General features: G+C 35.3%; 1 protein-coding gene across 12 annotated transcripts in view; it reads right to left on the bottom strand.

Annotated features, from left to right (window-relative positions):
* Window positions 1–15194, bottom strand: part of MON2 (MON2 homolog, regulator of endosome-to-Golgi trafficking) — a 120628-nt gene that overhangs the window by 92850 nt on the left and 12584 nt on the right. For 5 of the 12 annotated variants that reach the window (XM_021091934.1, XM_021091923.1, XM_021091925.1 and 2 more), the window contains exons 2-4: window positions 13106–13169; window positions 1680–1807; window positions 569–700 (exon numbers count right to left, since the gene is read on the bottom strand). In XM_021091934.1, coding sequence (XP_020947593.1) covers window positions 569–700; window positions 1680–1766 — 219 coding nt within the window. In that variant the 5' untranslated portion in view covers window positions 1767–1807; window positions 13106–13169. Of the gene's footprint in view, window positions 1–568; window positions 701–1679; window positions 1808–5410; window positions 5492–11968; window positions 12055–13105; window positions 13170–15194 lie in introns of all 12 variants that reach the window. The other 7 variants (XM_021091927.1, XM_021091929.1, XM_021091930.1 and 4 more) reach the window with 3 other exon arrangements.

Genomic DNA, 15194 nt, shown 5'->3' with positions numbered 1-15194 from the left:
CTTCATAATTAAAATAACTTTTTAAAGAGTTTTAGAACAGCTGTTACATGTTTCAAAGAGGGTGGGAATGAGAAAGGAATAAAAAATAGCTATCATACATGCAGTCTTATCTAGTATAAATGCCATAAAGACACTTTGCTAGCTAATTAAGGGACAGTTTAAATTGTCTGGCTTACATAAGATATACATATGAAATTACTTTTTAAAAGAGGAAAAGGAGAGCTATTATAGCGAATACCCAAGGCAATTGTGGACAACACTGAAACCTCAAAACATTTTTTTCTTTTCCTCTTTCTCTATTCCTATTCTTCAGCTACTTTTCTTTTTCCATATCCTATTCATAACTAAGCCTGTCAGCTATATCCAAAGGGCTCTACTTAATCACCCTGGTTTCAACTCTAATCTGCAGAAATAGGACAATGATGGCTTTTAACCTGTGATGTGCATTACCACAATAGCTACAGCAAAGTTGCTTTTGATTCATACAGCACCAGGATCTTCTTTTCCAGCCAGCTTATTCAAATACTATCTCAAAGCACTTATATACTTTGATAAACAGGCTTCCTACCTTAGAGAGTGCCTCATCATGAACTACTGTATTGGTTGTTAAGAGAACAAGAACAGTTTGAAGTAGCTTAAGTTCTTCAAGACTATTTTCCATTAGCTGCCAAAGCATGTTAATTATATTTCCAGCTGCAGTCTGTAAAACAATTATTTTAATTATTGTCAACAAAATATAGGTGTTTGGGTCCCTAAGTAAAAAAAAGTGTACAAGTATTGTCTCACCTGGAGAGAATTTCTTGATCACAATAACAAAACCTCCTGTTTCTAGATCTATGGATCCAAACACGTCTCTTTAACCAATTTGAGAATTACAACCAAATAATTTTCTTCTCAAAAATAAAATTCTTTAACACATACCATTTGAGCACATAAAAGTAGCAGAGTGTAATTCCAAACTAACCCAAATCAAAGCCCATTTCTACAACAATACGGGTATATTTCATTTGGACATTTATGAATATGGACATACATAACTGAGTCTGCTACTATTTATCTACTAGTCCACTGACAATATGTTATAGAAAAAACAAAATGCAACTCAAATTAACAACATATTTACAAACTTGATTAAATCTGACATTGTTTAAAATGCTATACCAAAGGCAAAGGAATTTACCACTTAAAGTACCATATAAAGTACAAAGTTAAGGTTACACCCCTACATTTGCAAGCACAATGCAGATTCATACTAATGAAATGATTTTACTTGTTTTATTATAAGGTTATATACAAACAATACACTTAAGTTAATGAACAACAAATTATCACTTCAGATAATCTAAGAAACAGTCATGATTTTCTCTCCTACTTTTTAAAGAAATAATTTATGATTAATATTCTCCTTCAATGATACAAAAAATTTGCTTGGTTCCCAAAATTATCTATATAACTGAACTATGACTTCTTAGATTACACATGATTGGACAAAATGTACTTCATCTTTATTCAGAGAGTGTTAATAATGAGACAATTTGGTAACCTTTTATAATTAAGCCATGTCCTTCAAGCACTGTTTTACATTAAGTATCAGGTATGTGTTATTTTCTCCTTATGAAAACTCTTGATTTGGTTCATAGGTGCATAGTTCAGAAGTTCAGACAAAATCTTCTCATTACCTCAGACACAACTTCATGGGACATGAGTCTCTGAATGGCGGCCAAACATAGCTGAGTGATCTTCGGTTCCTTGGTTCCACAACCCATTAGAAAAGGCTGAACAACTTCTGAGCTGTTGTCTTTCAGTGCTTTATTTAGAACACATAAAAATAAAATTTGAATATAATTTATAAGAATACATTTTAATATAAGTACAACCAGTCGTGACAATCTTAATACAAGTCACTTAATGTAAAATAAACACCAAAATAAAAATCAAGCAGTAAGAGTTAAAATACTTCAGATGAATAAATACTATGAATGATGTATCTAAACTACCTTCTTAACTAGAGCTCTCCCATGCCTTTCTCCTGACACTTTGTCCTTTGGTTCTCCCCCATCTTTTCTATACTCTTTAAGGGAAACATCTTAGAAGTTGTATCCTACCTCAGAGAAAGAGTCTGCTTCTACAATAGTGCAGAAGGGAAGACAGGAGTTAAGAATTCATATACTATGGAGTTCCCATCATGGCGCAGTGGTTAACGAATCTGACTAAGAACCATGAGGTTGCGGGTTCCATCCCTGGCCTTGCTCACTGGGTTAAGGATCCGGCATTGCCATGAGCTGTGGTGTAAGTCGCAGACAGAGCTCCGATCCCGCATTGCTGTGGCTCTGGCACAGGCTGGTGGCTACAGCTCCAATTAGACTCCTAGCCTGGGAACCTCCATGTGCTGTGGGAGCGGCCCAGGAAATGGCAAAAAGACAAAAAAAAAAAAAAAAGAATTCATATACTACAGCAGAAAAGTAATTAAAAATAGTATACACCAACCATACCACATTTATGAATGACTATTTAGGAACTCTCTAGAATTTTATTACATGCCTTGAATTCACTGGCTCTAATTTCTTCTTCAAGAAGAAAACTCATTAAAGACAATGACATTATTCTCCTTATTACTGAAGCATTACTCTAAATTAATTGGATGCTCATATGCTATAATTCCAAACCTTAACTCCTTCTACTAAGCCAGTTCTTCAGAAGTTGTAAAGTGACAACAATAGAAGATTAGAAAACACACAAACTGAATTTTATATAATTAAATTTACAAAAATCAATATACATTGAATGGCTACACAAAGATAAGGCAGGTTTGTCAACCTCAGGGAATTTAAATAACATAAAATTCCAAGCCAAAAGAACATTAAACTCATGTGTTTAGTATTCATTTTCAAATGTACTACATCCACCTATTATCTTTTGAGGTTAAGACTTGTAATAAAGATGTAAAAATCTGAGTTTTATCATGTTTTTCAAAAGAAACTGAGAAACCCATCCAGAATCACCACTAAAAGTGTAAAACTAGTGTTAATGTTATTACCTAAATCCCTTTCTTCTCCCAAAGCTCCTTTTATGGTATGGCAAATAAAGATGACCATTTCCTACAGCATGCTCTGCGAAGTCCCTCAGTGTGCTAGAATAAATTACTGATTCAGCACAGCTAAGACATGGCAAATACTACTGGCAAAGAAAAATGTTTCCAAAAAAGTTCACTTGCCTCATTTCCTTGCTTTCTTGTGCATAAAAGTCTTGATTCAAAACCAGAATCATAAATTTTCCATAACAATGTCCCAAAACATTTATATGAGTGATTACAAGATGACAATAAAGCTCAAAAATTACTACTTCTAAGCAATAAATATTCTGCTGTATTCAATCCTTCATACTGAAGTAGGAAGCTACCCCTAACTCTTCTGAATATTCCTAATTATTAAATCTTGTTCAGGTAAATAAAGTTTTCAATATAACCAGTTGCATTTAAAATTTTTATGACATTAATATGTCTCTCATTTGCATATCACAATACTCATATAGAGTTTACAGGGGCATGATTTGGATCAAGGGATATTTTAAGTAGGTGGTAAAACCAGAATCTGAAAATATGTCTTCTAATTTCTGGTTCACTCTTCCCACATTATGCTGCCACTCTTTAAGGTAAACAGCATCCAATGCAAATAGAAATAAAGAGTTAAAAGTATCTAGAAGAACCAGTGAAACTTTAAAGTCATCTACTTGAAATATTCAGATGAATGAAGGGAAGGGATCCAGTCTTGATAGAAGGAAAAACAATGTACTTTCATAGTTTCTGATGACAATGACTTAAGGAAACCCCCAAAATAACAACAGAAAGAAAATCAGTGCCAATTACCTATTCCAATTAAAAAATGACACAACACATTCTAATCACTTATAATTTTTCCTCAATTTCATCCTCTAGGCCAAAAAGGCCTTTGTTATTCTCTTTTTGACAAGAGTCTTCTAACAGGTATAAGGTGATAAAACACCTCTTGTGGGGTTTATTTTAAGGCCACACCCAAAGCACACGGAAGTTCTCAAGCCAAGGAATGAATCTGAGCCTCACCCGCAGCAACACCTTTAACCCACTATGCTGACCCAGAGAACAAACCTGTACCCTTGCAGTGAGCTGAGCCACTGCAGTCAGGTTCTTAACCCACTGAGCCACAGTGGGAACTCACTGGTTGTGGTTTTAATTTGCATATCCCTGATGGTTACTAACATTGAGCATCTTTTCATGTACCTGTTGGCCATGTGTATGTCTTCTTTGGGAAAAAATGTCTATTCAGATCTTCTGCCCATATTTTAACTAAATTGCTTGAGATGTCTCCTTGCTTCAGAGTACTTTACTACTGTCTCTGAGATACTCTTGCAAGCCAATGATACCCATTTTTCATGCTTTGATGCTGGTGCTTTTTTGACCTTACCATAGATATGAACAAAGTTTTTGCAGAAAAACTAGAGTAACATTTCAAATAGCAAAGAAATTTCCATGATCTCAACAATGTATGTAACACAACTGATGTGATAGTACAAACAACTATAAACATACATGTACCAATAAAGACAACTCAACATTACCTGGCCCACAGTGATTCTAAGACGCAATCAACTGTAAGATGCTTAACAATTTGGGGAATATTAACATATGAAAAAACTGTGCATCTTAGAATGAATAAAATAAGGTGAGTTTACTGAAATATTGTATACATGTCAGTCATAGTTATCCAGATCTCTGAAACTCAGTTAAACTAAAAATGGTAATAAAAATATTAGCTGTATTTTAATGTAAATCAAAGGTATTCCTCCTCCTTTTTTTCCCTCCCAGTTTATATGAAAATATAATGATCAAAGTAAATTTCTACATTATCCAAAGTAGATGATCAACAACCAAAAAATAAAACCTACTGATCTAGTCTGTTTTTTGAAGCATAATGTGAAAAACGAAAACATATCTACCATATCTAGATTTGCAATGAAATGAAGATCATTTTAAAAAGTCACTAATTATGCTTCTCCTTCAAATGTCACAATGGTCTTAAGATGCAGAAATTAATCTTACTCTTCTAATTGAGTGATTTTTGCTCTCTTTATAAATAAAAATTTTAATTACATGCTATTAAAGGGTGACTTTAGGTTTAGAGTTTAGAAATCACATTGAGGAAAAGGCTGTGCAGCAATATAAAGACATCTTGCTTTACCACTTTTAAAAATCATTCCAGGAAAAAAAAGATGAAAAGGTCAAATCTTTTTAATCAAAACTTGGTAGGAAAAAAGTTTATTTTCTAAGTCCCTTAGGAAGCAAATGTCCTTTAATAGAATAATGCTATGTGTTTGATAAATATATTTTATTTCCAAATTTTATAACTGTGAGAGTAAATGATATACTTTCACACACCTGAAAGAAGTCCAGCAGGTCCCCAAAACCCAAGGGTTTCCTTGCTCTGAGCATTTTCACTGCAAAACTGCAGTTTTTATCCTGGAAAAAGAGAATTAAACCAGGATACCCCACTATGAATCACACTGATAGGGGCTAATAAAAGTTTTATTATGATAAATTTTAATGGTCATTAAATAATACCATAATTCTTATGAAAGAAATCAAATGTGATGTAGACATGATCCTTAAAACCTTAAAATCTGGGCGTTCCCGTTGTGGAGCAGCAGAAACAAATCTGACTAGGAACCATGAGGTTGCAGGTTTGATCCCTGGCCTCGCTCAGTGGGGTAAAGATCTGGCGGTTGATGTGAGCTGTGGTGTACGCTGCAGATGCAGCTCAGATCTGGATTGCTGTGGCCATAGCGTAGGCCAGCAGCTGTAGCTCTGATTAGAGCCCTAGTCTGGGAACCTCCATATGCTGTGGGTGCAGCCCTAAAAATACAAAACAAAAAAAAAACAAAAAAAACAAAAAAAAAACAAAAGAAACCTTAAAATCTAGTTATGAGAAACCTCTTAAAATTTTTAATGGTTTAAAATATCTGAATATATTTTAAATTATTCAATATGAGGACAAATAAAATTATACACAATTTCATCCTAAAAGTACACTATAGAAAAAGGAATGATTATTCAACAAATGATGTTAGTTTAATAATCTTTGTAGTAAATATAATCAGTAATTTTGCAAAAGAAAAAAAATCTAGGTCCTTGCTTCACCCTGTATATTATTAAGAAAAAATCAGGGAGTTCCCGTCATGGCTCAGTGGTTAACGAACCCAACGAGGAGCCATGAGGACCAGAGTTTGACCCCTGGCCTTGCTCAGTGGGTTAAGGATCTGGTGTTGCCATGAGCTGTGGTGTAGGCTGCAGATGTGGCTCAAATCTGGCATTGCTGTGGCTGTGGCGTAGGCCTGCGGCTACAGCTCTGATTCAACCTCTAGCCAACCTACATATGCCATGAATGCAGCCCTAAAAAGACAAAGAAAAAGAAAAAAAAAATCAAACCATAGAAAAACTAGAAGAAAAAAATGACTATTAACTATGTGGAAAGAGGACTTCCTAAGAGGAGGGCAACAAATCAGAAAAGTTGGTTAGATTATGCAAAAATAAAAAGCATTTAGACAAAAAATTAAAAGATAAACGACACAGATAGTATTACAGAAACATGATGAGAAGTTAAATTTTTTTTTGGCTGCTCCCACAGCATGTGGAAGTTGCAAGGCCAGAGATCGAACCCACACCGCAGCTGCAACCAGAGCCACAGCAATAACAACACCAGATCCCTAACCCACTGTGCCACCAAGGAAATGTCAAGAAGTTAATATTTTTGCTATATAAATAGCTCAAACAATTTGATAAACACAAAAACTCCAAAAAAAAGTAAAATGAAAAAAGGAAATACTATTTCAGAGAAAAATGTTCAATATTAAAAAGTGTCAATTAAAATGAGAAATCATTTGCTGGTTCAAGTCCAAAAAATACTTTTTAAAATAATAATCTGACAAGGATGCTATAAAAATAAACAGACAGGAGTTCCCGCTGTAGTATTCCTGACTAGTATCCATGAGGATACAGGTTCAACCCCTGGCCTCACTGAGTAAAGGATCCAGCATTGCCTTGAGCTGCGGTGTAGTTTACAGACATGGCTTGAATCTGGTGGTGTTGTGGCTGTGATGAAGGCCAGCAGCTTCAGCTCCAATTCGACCCCTAGCCCAGGAACTTCCACATGCTGCAGGTGTGGCCTAAAAAAAAAAAAAAAAAAAAAAACCCAAACACACATATTGTTGATAAAGATATAACCTTTATCTTTTCAGAAAGCAGTATGGTGGATTTCCTTTGTGGCACAACAGCCTTTTTCACTGCAATAGCTTGGGTTGCTGCTGTGGCTCAGGTTCAATCCCTAGCTCAGCAACTTCCATATGCTGCCCATGTGGCCAAAAAAAATGAAAGAAAGAAAGCAGTGTGGCAACAAATTCTAAGAACATGTTCATATTCTTTAATAATTTCATTTCTATGCAAATCAAAACTACCATGAGATACCACCTCACACCAGTCAGAATGGCCATCATTAATAAATCCACAAATAACAAGTGCTGGAGGGGCTGTGGAGAAAAGGGAACCCTCCTGCACTGCTGGTGGGAATGTAAACTGGTACAGCCACTATGGAGAACAGTTTGGAGATACCTTAGAAATCTATACATAGAACTTCCATATGACCCTGCAATCCCACTCTTGGGCATCTATCCGGACAAAGCTCTACTTAAAAGAGACACATGCACCCGCATGTTCATTGCAGCACTATTCACAATAGCCAGGACATGGAAACAATCCAAATGTCCATCGACAGATGATTGGATTCGGAAGATGTGGTATATATACACAATGGAATACTACTCAGCCATAAAAAAGGATGACATCATGCCATTTGCAGCAACATGGATGGAACTAGAGAATCTCATCCTGAGTGAAATGAGCCAGAAAGACAAAGACAAATACCATATGATATCACTTATAACTGAAATCTAATATCCAGCACAAATGAACATCTCCTCAGAAGAGAAAATCATGGACTTGGAGAAGAGACTTGTGGTTGCCTGATGGGAGGGGGAGGGAGTGGGAGGGATCGGGAGCTTGGGGTTATCAGACACAACGTAGAATAGATTTACAAGGAGATCCCGCTGAATAGCATTGAGAACTATGTCTAGATACTCATGTTGCAACAGAAGAAATGGTGGGGGAAAAACTGTAATTGTAATGTATACATGTAAGGATAACCTGACCCCCTTGCTGTACAGTGGGAAAATAAAAAAATAAAAAAAAAAAAATTTCATTTCTAGGAGTTCCCATCATGGCGCAGTGGTTAACAAATCCGACTAGGAACCATGAGGTTGCGAGTTCGATCCCTGAACTTGCTCAGTGGCTAAGGATCCAGCGTTGCCGTGAGCTGAGGTGTGGGTTGCAGATGCAGGGCACAGGTCGGCAGCTACAGCTCTGACTAGACCCCTAGCCTGGGAACCTCTATATGCCACAGGAGCGGCCCTAGAAAAGGTAAAACGACCGAAAAAAAAAAAATTTTCATTTCTAGAAATGTACCTTAAAAAATAGTAAAACAGGCCTAACATAAAAGAATTGTTAAATAAACTATAATTACTTGCTGAAATACTATGGAACAATTTAAAAAATTAGGAAAGATGGCATTAAAGAAAAAGTCTTTATGATATAATTAAAGACAGAATGAAAATTAAAAAATTTTTTGGCCAATGCCCTCAGCTTGTGGAAGTTTCCAGGCTGGCAATCAAACCCAAGCCACTGCAGTGACCCAAGCCACTGAAGTGACAATGCCAGATCCTTAACACACTGTGTCACAAGGGAACTCCACAAATTAAAATTTTTTCAATTTTTTTCTTTTAAAAAGGGGAAAAGAATAAATAAGAACACATTATATGGTAGAGAAATCTCTCGCCCACTAGGTCAGTTTGTGAGCAAGGCACTAGGTATAGCTCCCTGTGTCTTCTAGCTGGGATTATAGGAATAGTCTACCAACAGACCCCCACCATTCTGATGATGCACTGAAATACACCTTCCAAACTGTTGTCAGAGTGTAACGTATACAGAGCATAAAAATATTAATATGAATGTCACTTCCCTGATTCGAATTCTTTCCATCACGCTACTCAGGATGTCACACAATGGCAATACCTGAAGAGTGTATTCAAACAGACCAAACTGTTTTATACTTTCTGTATTTAAGTAACTTCCTTTACTTTTCTATACCTTTTGCCTGGCTAACTCCTAAACTTCAAGACTCAGCTTCATATTCCCAAGATGGGTTAGATGCCTTCCCTCTGCTCTTACAACAAGCCTGCCTATACTCCTATCTTGTCATTTACCATACAACATCAGAATTCTCTGTTCAGGGTCTGTCTCCTTCATTACTCTATTAACTGGCTGATTTTAACTAAATATGACAAAATTCATGTACTCAAATAATCATAACATGTAAAATTAAAGACAGGTAGAAAAACATACTAGAGGAAGCACTCAGAGACTTATTGCATTTTGTAGTGACTCATCTATTAGCCTACATTTAATGAGGGCTTATTATTTCCCATGTAATGTGCTAACTACTAGCAATATAAGGAATAAGATACTGAGCCTGACTTCAGGAAGTATGTCATTTGAAAGGGAAAATTTCTAGCAAAGAACCACAAAAAGTAAATGAAGGAGCAAGTAAGCTAAACAGAATGAATGGCACAAACATACTTTTCAAATATATTTATTGTATTAACTTATAGATTAATTATACTACCCATCTTTGTATCTGCTCTAGTGATTCTTATATAATTATCTCTTAATTAATAAGATGTATCCTATAGATGTTTGTAAAGTATCACAGGTATATGTACCAACAAGAGAACATACTAAATAAAATCAGCAGTTAAATTACCCTTTAATATTAGAAAAAAATTCCAAGGTATATTTACTTAGAGACATTTTAGTAATAAGATTATGTAGATATGAAAAAGATGAGGAAAACTGTGAGTAAAGAACAAAACAAATCATACATAATTGATTATGTAAAAATTCTCTATTTATATTGATAGTCACTGAAAGCAGTCATAGGTGCATATAACAATCATGGTTTTGAGTTAGGGGTTAAATATACACTTTTATAAGATATCACAACTTCAATGATCTCATTTCAAACATTTATTCCAAAAGCAAATTCTGTTTATGTAATTTTGTGTAACGCAAGCTTTTGTAGTCACTTTCAAGTATATTTATTATAAGCTGGGATAATAAAAGCAATTTGTAATACATGGTAGTCAAATGTAAAATTAAGGCATTTGGCCTTGTAAATGAAAAGCTTTATGTTGCTATCTCTCATCTGCAGTTTTATCTTTAAAGAAAAAGGAAATTTTGAGATAATCATCTGTATATTTGAATCAATGCTGACATTACCTGGCATAGCATTCCCACTTATGTCAGCATTCATGACAGCAGTGAAAACAAAGAAAAATAAACATTAAAGGAGGATGCTTAAAAGAAGGGGAGATGTAAAGATTTATTCTGCAATGCAAATAACCTTCCCTTGGAAAATAAATCTAAGAAAACTAAAGTTGGTTAAAACCTATGCTAACTACTGTTTAATCAGGCTAGTCAATCCTAATTAATGGTTCTGATTTTTACAGCAGTCTTCTGTATTTTCTGAATATGGAGAGATATCTGAGAATTCAATGTCTCATTTCAGACTCCTCAATTGTATGGTATCTTTAACACCCATTACAGTCAAGAAGCAGTAATCTATAGTCTTTAGAACTATAGAGAAGTAAACACTTCTCAGGAAATTTAAAAAAAAAAAAAGGTAACTGAAATTTTTTAATATTAACTATACTCTGAATTACATACTTTAGAAATTTCATATTGACTAATTTAAACTCTTTCTTATTTCTTAGGAGCCTTTCAGTTTTCAAGATGACAGTGGTGCAAAACACACTTTTTTTTTTTTTTCTTTTCAGGGCCACACCCGCAGCATATATATGTTCCCAGGCTAGGGGTCAAATGAGAGCTGCAGTCGTCAGCCTACGCCACAGCCACAGCAATGCAGGATCTGAGCCATGTCTGTGACACCACAGATCATAGCAACACCAGATCCTTAACCCTTTGAGAGAGGCCAGGGATGGAACCTGCATCTTCATGCATACTAATTAGATTCGTAACCTGCTGAGCCACAACGGGAACTCCCTAAAATATATAAATGTTTAAGTATCAATTATTATAAATACTTGGTTAAAAACCTAGGAAAAAGTTTAAATGCTAATACAGCTGCTCAAGTACATGGTGCTGGATACTATGGAGATTAAGGCATAAACTATTAACTGTATGTTCATAAAATGTTTTAGCTTGATTTGAATAAAGCTAATTGGATTAAAATGAAGTTAATAGCCCACTTACATATTAAACTCATGCTAAGACAAAATTTTTCTCACTCATCCTTAATATGAACTGATTAGACATTCTAGTTGGTACAGAATTTGATAACAGTGATCCTCTGAAGAAACCAGTTTTTTAAAAAAATCTTCCATCAACTACAAACTCAATGAAAATTTCTATTATTAGAGAATAATTAAAAATTTACTGTGATATCAGCAATGACAGGAGAAAAGTTAAATATTTGTAATGATATTCTAATATGATTGGCCTATGATGTCTCCAACTTAAAAATACCCAGGCCCATAGTTTATCCTGAAATATTTCTTTATGTAGCTAATCCACCCAACATGCATCTCCCAAATCCACTTGCCCATCCTCCCAATCCATACATATCTTTGCCTTTACCCACCACTTCACTACACCCCTTTTCTCAACATGCACACAGAGCATTCAATGCTGTGAATAATGTTATTTAAAAAAACTTTGGTGTTTTATCAGAATGTTCAAAGTCAGAGAAGCTTTGAGAAACATATGTAACTTAGCAGTGTTAACCCAAAGCTGGCAAGTAAAATTCACTCTCACCTGTCACCCTTAAACTGCCCCCTAAAGTCTTCATTTCATTTTGTAATACTCTTTGAAATCCCACCATTCAGGGATTTATTGGTATCCTTTTAAAAAAAAAAATGTGAAGAGACTTAACAAGAGTTAAAGAGATTCATTACTAGTTGGACTTTTGTAAATTAAATTAACATGACTGATTTTCTCCTATGACTTACTGAGATGAATAGCACTACTGGAATTAAAAATGCAGACTGAAGGACCAGTGAAGTAAGCAGTGATTAAGTACGAACATTTATAAGAGAGTAGCTAGTGTGGAAACCTCACAATACCATGGCAGCACATTGCAATAGGAAGACCGTGGGCTTTGAACGGCCTTAGATTTGAATCTGATTCCATTTCTTTTGTGACTTGAGGCCTCTCTTTGCATCTCAATATGCTCTACTATTAAATAAGCATAGTATTTCTCCACAAGGTTGTCTTATATAAGAGTGGCACAAATGCCTAACATGTAACAGATTCTCAAAAAATGCCAGTTTCCTTCTCTTCCTTGTTCATTACTGAGACAAGAAAAAGGAAGCTAAGTATCTAGAGGGTGCAGAGAAAATTCCTCCCTGAAAACCAGGGGCAATCAAGAGAATATAAGAAAACATTTTTCTCCATACCATTCCCATTCTTTCTTCACAACGATGTTGTCTAGGTCTTAGGACTTGCAATTCATATAGTACTACTAAATTTATAACACTACATTATGACCTACTTGTAGTAAAGATAAAATAGATCTTGGAAGGTGGTCTGAGAACCAATCTCCCATTCAATTCGATACAACAAATATTAACTGAATGCCTTTTATGGATAAGGTGTGTCTTAGGAGATTAACAAGAGGTAGAGGAGAATACAAGATGAGTAAGAAAAATCCTTGCCTTTGAGGAGTTAGTAGTTTTAAGCTTTCTAATTTCAGAGAAGCATATCACATTTATCTCTGGGAAACCCAATTAGTTCATAAGTTAGGGACTTTTACATGTTCTTTATCATTATGGACAGCATGTTAGGGCATAAGGAAAAGAGGCTATTAAAAAAAAACCTGATGGGTTTTGAGATTCTACTTTTACTATTCGTCAAATTTTCATTAATTGTTGAATTTTTAATGCAAAAAATTACCTGCCAAAATTTCGGTGTTTCGTGCAGCTATTGTTTTAACTTTTATTATTCCTGATTCAGCAGCCTGCAAGAATAAAAATAATTAGAACATAAAACTTACTATCACCATGAATTATCTATGGAAAAGAAATCACACATGATAAAATATCGAGCGTAGAGTCAGTCACTATTATCTTTTTTATTTTCAAAACTTCAGACCCTAAAGCTTAGTAGTCAAACATACATTAAATGTAATAAAATACAACTAATTTGATTTTTCACAATGCAAACTCTGCACTACAGTATATTGCCTTGGAATACCCTAATTTTTCATATTTAAATCTTAAGAAAATAAAAACTAATAAACAAAAACAAAGCCTTAATGAAAAAAATTAGGTTTCTCTTTCCCATTTCACAGCTCTCTTACAACCATAAATAAATTGCACAACACTGCAAAATCAAGTAAAACTCTTTGTTTTGCACAACACTGCAAAATCAAGTAAAACTCTTTCGTATTAGAAGAGAATGGATAACCACGAACTCTGTCATTACTTTTAGGTTGCACTTTTTTAAACACCCATTTGGTTTTCATAATGTGTCTAAAACACTTCAACATAAGTATGTTTAGCTGGCAGTACTTGAAAGCCACACAGCATTTTACAGTACGCCGTAGAACTGTGCTGTCCAATATGGTAGTCATTGGCTACACGTGGCTAACTAAGCACTCTGTATGTGGCAGGTCTGAATAACCTGTGCTCTAAGTATAAGATCTACACTAGATTTAGAAGACTTAGTACCAAAAAAAAAAAAAAAGAATGGAAACTATCCCTTATTTATACTGATTATACATTCAAATTGTATTTTGAACATATTGAGTGGAGTAATACATATTATAAAAATCAAATGTTTCTTTTTTACTTTTTAAATGCAACTTAAAACTACATATATGGATTGCATATATGGTCCACATTATACTTCTACTTGACAGTGTTGACATATAATGTTTATATATAACTTCCATTACAGAAATTCAGGACATTTTTGTTATTAAGAAACATACCTATTTTACACCTATACTGGTCTCCATACCTCCAAAAACAGTACATAAATACTCATAAGTTAAACATTCATGTTTTTCCTATTAATGTGCTTGCCACTTTTTCATTTATTTTGTATCTCTTACTGCTTGTTAAGGGACAAGTGGTAGCAGGCTCTTAAAAGGTTAAAAAATAATTATGGAAGAACTAAGAGTCGTATGGGTTATTAGGCTGAGAACCAGTGGATTAATGTACAAAACAAATAATACATTGTAGGCTGTACAATTTATAGTAGGCTTTTGTCATTTTGTTGGCTGCCAAGCATCTGAACCCCTTGCCTATGACTGGAGAGTTTTCAGCTTCGTCAGTTTTTTTTTTTTTTTTTTTTTTTTTTTTTTTTTTTTTTGCTATTTCTTGGGCCGCTCCCGCGGCATATGGAGGTTCCCAGGCTAGGGGTCCAATCGGAGCTGTAGCTGCCAGCCTACGCCAGAGCCACAGCAACGCGGGATCCGAGCCGCGTCTGCAACCTACACCACAGCTCACGGCAACGCCGGATCCTTAACCCACTGAGCAAGGGCAGGGACCGAACCCGCAACCTCATGGTTCCTAGTCGGATTCGTTAACCACTGCACCACGACGGGAACTCCCAGCTTCGTCAGTTTTGATGCAACACAGAGCCTATCTTCCATTGTTAAAAATTAAAAATGCCTTGTTTTCACATATACCCTGGCAGCCTATGCTTATCCAAACAGGCACACTCACCAGAAATTTTGAATACATGGGCTAGTAGTACAGAAGAACAGAAACAAAACAGAATCCTGACAGCAATAGTGGAGGCAACATCTTGTTTCCAAGGGCAGTGATGGCAGCAGAACCAGAGGTGGCACAGAGTAGCCAGCCCAACCTGTTGTACAATCTGAGGCACCCAGTCACTGTTCAGCAGAAACAGTGGCATGTGTTTTATTGTGGTTCTTAGCTGTTCAGTCTCCCTTTGTTCCTGTACTAAGGCTGGCTCCATCCAGCCTTCTACCAATTCTGCAAGTCTCTCACTATTCTACCAGTAAACTTCATTT

This window comes from Sus scrofa, chromosome 5, assembly GCF_000003025.6.
Source record: "Sus scrofa isolate TJ Tabasco breed Duroc chromosome 5, Sscrofa11.1, whole genome shotgun sequence".
Lineage (NCBI taxonomy): Eukaryota > Metazoa > Chordata > Mammalia > Artiodactyla > Suidae > Sus > Sus scrofa.
The sequence above is the reverse complement of the archived record's forward strand: the minus strand, read 5'-3'. Positions and strand labels throughout refer to the sequence as shown.